The sequence below is a fragment of the Mirounga leonina genome, unplaced genomic scaffold, assembly GCF_011800145.1.
Source record: "Mirounga leonina isolate KUSES-001 unplaced genomic scaffold, KU_Mleo_1.0 Mir_53, whole genome shotgun sequence".
Classification (NCBI taxonomy): domain Eukaryota; kingdom Metazoa; phylum Chordata; class Mammalia; order Carnivora; family Phocidae; genus Mirounga; species Mirounga leonina.
In genome coordinates, this window is record NW_023270807.1 from 9,454,681 (window position 1) to 9,464,448 (window position 9,768).

The 9,768-nt window shown below is 47.3% G+C and overlaps 1 protein-coding gene across 1 annotated transcript in view; it reads right to left on the reverse strand.

The window, feature by feature from the left end:
• The window catches only part of PRPH2 (peripherin 2), a 29,902-nt gene continuing 20,134 nt past the window's right edge, over window positions 1-9,768 (reverse strand). Inside the window, exons 3-4 of the mRNA XM_034991129.1 lie at window positions 4,788-5,034; window positions 1-1,707 (exon numbers count right to left, since the gene is read on the reverse strand). Coding sequence (XP_034847020.1) covers window positions 1,495-1,707; window positions 4,788-5,034 — 460 coding nt within the window. The 3' untranslated portion in view covers window positions 1-1,494. The remainder of the gene's footprint in view (window positions 1,708-4,787; window positions 5,035-9,768) is intronic.

Consider the following 9,768-nt stretch of genomic DNA (forward strand, 5'->3'; position numbering starts at 1 on the left):
ATTTTCACACAATGTAATTTTTAATGTCTATCGTACAGCTGTTAACAGCACAGTTACACATGGGCCTAGAGCAGCACTTTCACGATGCTTCTCAGTACTCCTCAGGGGAGAGAGTTCCAGGACCCTCATCAGAGGTGGCTGACTCCCTCAGCATTTTCACTGTGGACCATTCTTTGGTCTCAAGGAGACTCAGAAGTCTAATTAAATTAAACCTGGGACCAAAGTCTGACAGTGTCCCAATATCTTTGATCTGATCTTACGCCCGGGAGAATTAGAGCCCCAGAATATGCCCCAGGCAGCACCAGAAGTCTTTATTTTCTCCCCACTGAACACTTGTAGAACAGTAATGAAATCATTCTCTCCTTCCCCTAAAGGCTTCCTTTTTTTCTCTTTTGGGAGAGAAGTTAAAATTTCTCTTGCCATCACTAGCTCGGGAAGATGCACTGTCTCAAGGAATCTTCTTTAGTACAGAGGCATTCCAGAAATATTGCTTTGCAGGATGGGTGTCTGGGGAAAGAAACAGGAAGAAGTTCCCAGAGGACGCTTTGCCTTCCACTGTAGACCATTGGTGGTGTCCATGGAGGCTGTCATGGCCACCTGTGTGGGTGTTCCTGGGCCCTCCAAGAGGTGAGGTCTGGTCTCCAAAGGTTGGCCTCTTAGCTGATTGTTGCTCCTCTTCCAGTAAAGGGCAGCCACCTAACCTAGTGCTTCCACAGACAGGCCAAAGGGGGTCAGCTGGCACTTGGGTGGGATGTTGCCGGAACGTGCCAACAACCTGACTTCCTCAGCCCGTGGCTCACTCCAGGCTAAGTGAGGGCATGGGAATGTGATACGAAAGTAGCCTTTAACTACATTTTTGGTGAGGAAAATAATCCCCTGTCTTTAAGTTATTTTGCCCCATGATTGAAGAATTCCTCTTGTGAAGCCCTCAGTGCTTTGGAGAGGGCATTACTCTTAGAAAAGTACAATGTCCCCCTCCTTCCACAATTATACAAGTAAGATGGCTGACCTGTTGATATTGGCATTTAAAAAAAAAATGACAGCATGGCCAGTACATTTTTAGACTCCTATGCTTATGCACCAAGTGACGCTTTAGATATAGAATAAAGCAGCTTGGAACTTGTAATGGCAGACTCTTAAAAGGGGACCTGCCCTCAGGTGTGGCCAGTAGCTTTGGGATGGAACCTAATTCATGTGTTACGAAGAGTGATTCACTGAGAGGCCCCCTGAGTCCCCCATGAGGGTATATCCAAAAGTAGTGGGCCTTAGCAGGGGCTCATTCACTGTGTAGGGGCTCATTCGTTTTTAAGTCTGTCATTTAACAAATGTTTGCCAGATGCTTTTAGGGTTCCTAAACTTTAAATCCCACCATCAAGAAGAGTCTCTCTAAGATGGCCGCCCTCCTTGGGAGATTCAGATTGGATGAGGGGGGTATCCGCTTTCTTGGAGTCCACTACTTCTCAGTGTTCAGGAGGGGAGGGGGCCCCAGGGCCATCAGCCAGCCTCTGGGGCCTGGCCTGCGTCTGCACCCTCGGCTTCCACCTGGTTACTCTTGCCCAACTTCTTCAGGCTCTCCAAAAAGGCCTTCCAAGTCTCCAACACGCTCTTTTCCAGAAGCCAGCCCTCACTCTCACACTCAGGGTCTTCAGGGTTAGACACACCTTCCAGTGCTGTGTGTAGGTAGCGCAGGCCAATTGTGATGGTCACCTGGCGGGGAGAAGAGACTTAGAGGAGGTCTGGGAGAAGGAGCTGGGGGCTGGAGCTATTAGGAAACCGTGCAAGCCACCAGCCTCCTCATCCCCGGGGCCTTTAAGTGTGGCAGGATCTGTTGAGTCTGGCTTGGTGAGAACCTTCCCCCCCAGCCTGGCCTGGTACTCAAGATAGCTGCCTCATCTCCAGCCCCATTCTCCTCTCTGGCCACCTGGGCTTCTTAGGGTCCCATCCACGCTTTCTCTCCTCTGGTCTTTACCATTTGCTGGTTGCCTAGAACATTGTTCCTCTGCACATTCACTTGTTAATTCAGCTTCAGCCCTTGGTGAGGGCCCCTGCTACTCATTCTCCCTCTTCCTCTCAGGTCTCACCCGTTTTGGGGGCATTAGTCCTAGGCGGCTCCTCCTCATGCCCCTAGCCCCTTCCTAGCACAGTGTTTGGCACATATTGGGTGTTGGGCAACTATTTGCTAGACAAAATTAAAGTCACCCCCTTCTCAGCAAACAGTATCATTGTATGTGGTTTCCTCTACTTCTGTTGTTTTGATTAGTGTGGGGATGAGTGGGTGATTTGTTTAAACGGATTTGTTCACTAGCAGTCATTGCAGCAAGCTATGGTGCCAAAATGCCTGGGTTCAAACCCCAGCCCTGGCACTTAGCAAGCCATGTGACTAAGAAACCTCAGTTTACTCATATGGTTTACAAATTTTCAGATGGAGTGTCTCCTGCCTCATGTGCATGCTGTGACATGTCAGTAGGTATAGAGCACGGTACGTGGTGCAGAGAAAGGATGAATAGATGTGTCAGCCATAATTGGTTATTAATGTGGTAAGTACTGTTCTCACTGTTCTAATGTATTGTGTTACCCAATTGTTTCTACACAGATTCCTGGTTTACTCTCTCTTACACTTCTCCTTTTATGGTGTAGCAAACTCTGTGAGGTGGTGAGGCCTGCTAATAGAGAATGTCCACTCCCCTGATCCATCTTTTTTCATTCAGTCTCCCAGCCCCTAGAACAGCACCCCGTGGTGGTAGGGCCTCATTAAACATCTACTGAATCAGTGCTTGAGCAGCATTTTATAATTGCAGTAGTAGATGACATTAGTAACTAATAGTTTTAGGTTTTTGTTATTGTCATTGTCTATTGAAAGTTTAATAAAATATTTTTATGGTGGAAAAACTCCCCTCCAGGAAGTCCTCCTGGTGTGCATGCTCCTCTGATCCCCTCCTGCTTTCCTGAAGGAGGCTTACTGCTGCATTATGAATTTTGCACTTGGTAAGGTTCTCCCTTTGGTTCATGAGTTAGATGTCACCTCCTAACTGGATTGTGAGGCCCAGGAGAGCAAGGCTCAGGCCAGAGTCCTAGCATTAGTTCAGCCACCCTTGTGCCCATTACAGGCTCTGCTAACCGAAGGCCTCAACTAAAAGTCAAGGGCATTTACTCCCTGTTCCCCGTGAGCTGGTCCTCATCTCATGCAGTCACTAGCTTCCTAGAAACGTGAGCAAACTGAGAGGCAACCAGTGGAATCCCATTTTCCCACTGACTTCTGTTATCCTTTCAGTCTTCTTTTCATGGGTTTTTGGGGAACATGACCTTCTGCCCTTCTAGCAGTAAGCTTCTCACCTGTCTCTACCCACTCATTCCCAAGACTGTGCCTCAAGGAGTCAATGACCAATAAAACGTCATTCATTTGCCTCGACATTAAAAGAGGCCCTCCCTTCCCTCCCAGCCCACCCCCGCCCCAGATTGTATAGTACCTCTACTGTGAGATGGTGAGTTAGAAGTCGTCATCTCAGCCAAGGGCACGTCTGAACTTCCATAGCACTAAGAGAGCAACTTACTTAAAGGAAACTTTCAGTGAATCTTCTCTAATGGACGAACTTTCCCCACCTAAGGTTTCTGGCTTTGTACTTCTGAATTTTGGGGTCTGGATTTTCTGCTGTCAGCTCAAAGCAGGAGCCCCTGAGTCACCCTCTGTATCCCCTTGGTTTACCACTCACTAACACTTGCTCTCGTTCAGCACCCAGGACAGCTCCTAGTACTGGTTAGGTGTTTAAGAACTAACTCTTCAATAAATGAACGAATGGCTACATCCCAAGCTCTGTACAGAGAGGAATTTAGCCTTACAGGTGAGATCAGATGAACCCACTAATAATTAGAATAACAGGTAAATTGCTACCAGAGTCTCCAGAGAAGCACAAATCCAAATAGTTCCCATTTCCTGAACACGATGTACGTATTATCTCCTTTTGCCCCCCAGGAGTCCCAAAGCTAAGTGCTGTCGGCCCCCTATAACAGAGAGATTAAATAACTTTCCAAGACCTCAGACTGAAAAAAATGAAGGCACAGGATGAACCTCTAAAACATGCAAAGTGAAGGAAGCCAAACAGAAAAAGTCACATATTATGGCATTTATATAAAATGTCCAGAATAGGCAAATCCACAAGGACAGAGCACAGATTAATGGTTGCCAGGGGCTGGGGGGAAAGAGGTGGGAAGTATGCTGCTTAATGGGTATGAGCTTCTCTTTGGGAGTGATGGAAATCTTTTAGAACTAGATAGAGGTGGTGGTTACACAACATTGTGAATGTACTAACTGCCACTGAATTGCTCACTTTAAAATGGTTAATTTGGGGCGCCTGGGTGGCTCAGTCGGTTAAGCGTCTGCCTTTGGCTCAGGTCATGGTCCCAGGGTCCTGGGGTCGAGCCCCGCATCGGGCTCCCTGCTCGGCGGGAAGCCTGCTTCTCCCTCTCCCACTCCCCCTGCTTGTGTTCCCTCTCTCGCTGTGTCTCTCTCTGTCAGATAAATAAATAAAATCTTTAAAAAATAAAAAAAATAAAATGGTTAATTTTAAGTTCTATGAATTTCACCTCAATAAACTATTTTTTGAGTGATAGGAAAGAAACAAAAAATAGTGGAGGTGCTCATATTCAAACTTAGGCCTGCCTAACACACAGCTAAGCTGAGGGCTGGTTCCGAGTAGAGAGACAAGCACTCCAGGCCAGGTCCCACCCATCAAATCCAAAAGGAGCAGGTGACTCCCACTTCCCTCGCCCCCACCTGGCCCAAAGCCTACCTCAAACAGCCAGACAAGGAGCGTGACAGCACCCATGGAGTTCATGAGGCTGCTGTAGTAGCTGAGCAGGGCGGCCCTGCAGCCGTTCACCCACAGGTTGAGCTCCTCTGTCTGGTGGTCATAGCTGTAGTGAGCCGAATTGTTGGTGAGCTGATACTGAATGCAGGGCCGTGGTGAGCTGGGGTTGCAGCAGCTAAAGGGAACACCATCCACCAGGTATCGCCCATCCACATTGCTCTTGATGCGACTGGAGGAGAAAGATGGCTTGAGAGGGACTTCTTGGATTTCTCACCAGGGCCCAGTTCCCCCCATCCCCCGCCTCTGAAAAGCTATAATATTCATTCATCCATTTGTTCATTCATTCATTCGTTCATTCTCGAGAAATATTTGTTGTGTGCCTACTATGTGCCAGCCACTGTTCTAGGAGCTGAAGATGGAGAAATGACCCTAGAGCACCAATGTCCCTGCCTTCCTAGAGCTTAGGTCCTAGAGGGTTGAGACAGATGATGAACCAAGAAGAAAGTCAATAAGGAATGTAGAAATGCATCCAACCACCCTGTGTACTGCCAGGCCCTGGCCTGCAGTGATTGTTTGGAGCCATGTCAGGCAGGTAGGAAGACGAGCAGGACAGGTGGTGACTGGGACAAGAGTGCCAGGCATTTGTGGCCAGCAGCCTTTGGCCCCCAGCCCCCTCTCCAACTTTCTGTCTCCCAATAACAAGTCACTAGGGACCAAGGCCCCTCTGGCCAGATCAGTTCTGTTCACGGATGTTTCCAGAAGTCCTGCCCTGACCCAGGGCCTGTGTGGGGGCAGAGAACTCTGCCACTAGCCAGGTGGGATCTCCTCACTCACCTGAAGGGTACAGCCCACATTACTTTTGCACTTCCATATTTACTATGTATTTGGTTAGGACACACCATACATTCATGTGGGTTGAGAATTCAAAAGGGAGAGACATCTTTACAGTGAAGGCTCTCCCCATCCTCATCAGGCATCCGGGTATGTCCTGTCTGACCTGAGTGCGGTTACCCAGGTGTCTATGTGCCAGAGTTCATCAAGCTTTCACCCTTAAGATTTATGCATCTGAGTATATGCATGTTATCTTGAGTAAAAAGTTTTGTTGTTTTTTTTTTAAAGATTTTATTTATTTATTTGAGAGAGAGAATTAGAGCACATGAGAGGGGGGAGGGTCAGAGGGAGAAGCAGACTCCCCGCCGAGCAGGGAGCCCGATGCGGGACTCGATCCCGGGACTCCAGGGTCATGACCTGAGCCGAAGGCAGTCGCCCAACCAACTGAGCCACCCAGGCGCCCGAGTAAAAAGTTTTTTTTAAGTTGAACATGAACAATGCATTACATAATAGATGCTTTTACAACATAAGAATAGAAAGCATGTAATTATTTAAAACAGAAATTATAATTCCACTTCGGGGTATTCAAAGAAAATGAGAACATTAACTTGAGGGGCACCTGGCTGGCTCAGTCGGAGGAGCATGTGACTCTTGATCTCAGGGTTGTGAGTTCAAGCCCCACACTGAGTGTAGAGATTACTTAAAAATAAAGTCTTGAAAGAAGAAAACATTAAGTCAAAAAGATATATGTATCCCTGTGTTCATTACAGCATTATTTATAAAAGCCAAGACCTGGGAACAACATAAGTGTCCATCAATGGGTGAATGGATAGAGAAACTTTGATACATACATACAATGGCATATTCTTCAGCTATTAAAAAAAAAAAGAAACCTTGCCATTTGCAACAACATGGATGGACCTTGAGGACATTATGCCAAGTGAAATAATAAAGACAAATACCATTTGATCTCACATATATGTGGAATCTAAAAACAAAACAAGTCAAAAAACCAAGTTTATAGATACAGAGAAAATTTGTGGTTGCCAGAGACAGGTGAAGTGGGTGGGTAAAATGGGTGAAGGTGACCAAAGTACCAGCTTCCAGTTATAAATAAATAAGTCCTGGGGATGTAGTATACAGCATGGCAATTATAGTTAATAATGCTGTATTGCCTATTTGAAAGCTGCCAAGAGAGTAAATCTCAAAGTTTCTTATCACAAGAAAAAAATTCTGTAACTATGTATGGTGATGGATGCTAACTAGATGTATTGTGGTGATCACTTTCCATTTTATGCAAACAGCAAATCATATATTGTTATCCTGAAACTAATACAATGTTGATGTCAACTATACCTCAATAATTAATTAATTAATTAATTAATTAATTTAATTGTTTTCAAGGGGCACCTGGGTGGCTCAGTCAGTCAAGCGTTTGCCTTCAGCTCAGGTCATGATCTCAGGGTCCTGGGATTGAGTCCTGCATGGGCTCCTGCTCAGCGGGGAGTCTGCTTCTCCCTCTCCCTTTCCCCCTCCCCCCACTTGTGCTCTCTCTTTCTCACACTCTCTCTCAAATAAATAAAATCTTTCAGAAAAAAAAATTTTAAAGAAATTGTTTCAACAATGTTCATTGAAATGATAATTTCAATGGTTAGCTTCTAAATGTCCATGTTTAGTCTCCCACTCATTCTTGTCCCTTGACCTCCAGGTCCCCCCAACTGTAGCCAACTGTCTGTCCTTCTAAAAAGGCTGCATACATGATAAGCAAACACAGATTCTGCAAATATTCTTATTCTTCCTGTTTTTTACCCAAATGATAATGTACTGTCTTGAACCTTTATTTTTTTCCCTTAGCAATATCTTAGAGATCTTTTTATGTCTACCAGTGGAGAGTGTTCTTCAGGTTTTTAATGAGCTTCATGGTATCACCATTGTACAGATGGTCCATGGGGTACTAGTCAGTTCCCTACTGCTGGATATTTAGGGTTTTCCTGGTCTCCTGTCAATACAAACATTTTGGATATTGTGAATATATCTAGGAATTGTGTCAATTCCTAGAGGAGGTATCCCTGCATCAAAGGGTGGGTCCATCTGTGATTGCCCTAGATCCCTACCATATTTCTCCCTGGAGTTTGTACGATCACACCCCTAACAGACATGTATGAGACAACCTACCCTTCATGCCGTACCCACACAGGTTTGATTTTTGACCTTTGCCAACATGATGTATGGAAAATAGTATCTCAAGGTTGTTTTAATTTCCATTTTTCTCATTATGAATGAAATTGAGTATCTTCTGATATGTTGAAGTGTCATTTGTGGTTCCTTTTCTGTGAACTGTCTGTTGATCAGTTTGATTAAGACTTTAGGAAGGTTCTGCACAATGTGGCCTCCTTGGTTCCAGAACAGTCCTCACCTGGGTTATGGTGACCATATTTCCACATGCTCTGCAGTCCCTGACCTCTACTTCCTGGGCAGGACCCTTGCCCAGAGAATGGGTGGCCCTGGGTACACAGGGGATCCAGGACAGTGATAAGAGCAGAACCACCTAAACTTACTCCCAGTTCATTCCGCTGGACAGGTTCCTTCACCTCTCCAGGCCTCAGCTTCCTCATCTGTAAAATGGAGTTGACATGAGGATCATATGAAGGGATGCATGTAAAAAGTCTTAGAAGAGTGGCCGGTACACAGTAAGTGCACAATAAGCGTGGATTCATGGCCACGCCTGGGCGGGGTGATGGAGCCTTCACATGTGCTCTGTGTGCTCTCGGAAACAACTGTGACAGTGGAACAGACCACTCAACACCGCTGGGCAATAGTCACTTGTGAGCAGGCGGCAGGGTTTCTGCCAACTGTGAAGAAGAGAGTATGAGAGTCTTCTGTGAGGACAGCAGCCATGTCTGCGAGAGCAGAGCTCACCGCTGGCCTGAGGCAAGCCCTGCTAGACACTTTTCACTGACTGAAGTGGTTGCTACTGAAGTTCTTGCTTGAGCTCAACTGAGTGCGCCAAGAGCGCAGTGGGAGCAGAAACCACTCTGCTCTCCCCCTGCAGCCCCCGCTCAGCACCTGGTGGTGGCACTGGCTGGTCCAAGGTGGGAGGACTGAAGCAGAAAGGCCATCAGTTTGGGATTCCTGTCCCCCTCTTGAACCTGCACGACTGAGCAGACAGTAGTCTCCCACCCCCAGTCTCCTTGAGGCTGAGCTCAAATGCTGTTTGTCCCTCTTCCTGACCTGCAGGCTGTCCCTTGAGCCTGCTCCCACCAGCACAACATCCCACCTGGACCATTCCCAGTGTCCCCATGAGAAGAGGGGGGATTGTACAGGGAGCCAGCCTTTGAGTCCCAAATCTGCATTTCTGATCTGTGGAATTTTATCTTCTGGACCTGTGTGAGGTGGGGATTACCCTCTTGGGAGCTGTGGGGAGCTCTAAATGAGGCAGGGTGTGGAGTGCACTTGACACAGGCCCTCAGAGAATGCCCACCTATGGCCACCTGGGAAGGACCTTGCAATCTAGCAGATTGTTCTACAGAGGAAGAAGTGGTGCCCAAGCAGGGCAAGGCCTCACCCAAAGCCAAACAACAAGTGGAAGACTAGCCCACAGCAGTTGCCCACTCCTCCCGTCAGAGATGCTTCAGAGTCTCTCAGGTCCTTCCTGTCCTTTGGCTCTTCTGCTTAAGTTTCCTGGGATAGCATGATCTCCTCCTTTGTTCCCTGTCCCAGAAGCCCTTTCTTGTCCATGATTCTCTCTCATTATGCACTCTCCAGGTGTATTAAGCTGGGGTAAAGCCTATGGACCTGCCTCATACATACTACAGTGTATCTGAAGTGAAGGCCAGGCCTGCAGTTTTGTGAGCTGAGGCCAGTAGAGGCTCTGAGCTACCCTCACTCTGCAGGCTGGCCTTCTGGAGAGCCCCTGTCTTCCCACGTCACCTAGCTCACTCCCCCAAGTGGAGAAGTCACCTTGCTAGCCTCATTAAGGCAAAGCTATGTCTTCCCTCAGACTGGGATTCCCTAGGTTAGGACTGTCTCTCCCCCTCAGCTGGGGCTCCCTGAGGGCAGGGCTGTGTCTCCCCTCAGACTGGGGGCCCTGAGGGCAGGGCTGTGTCTCCCCTCAGACTGGGGCTCCCTGAGG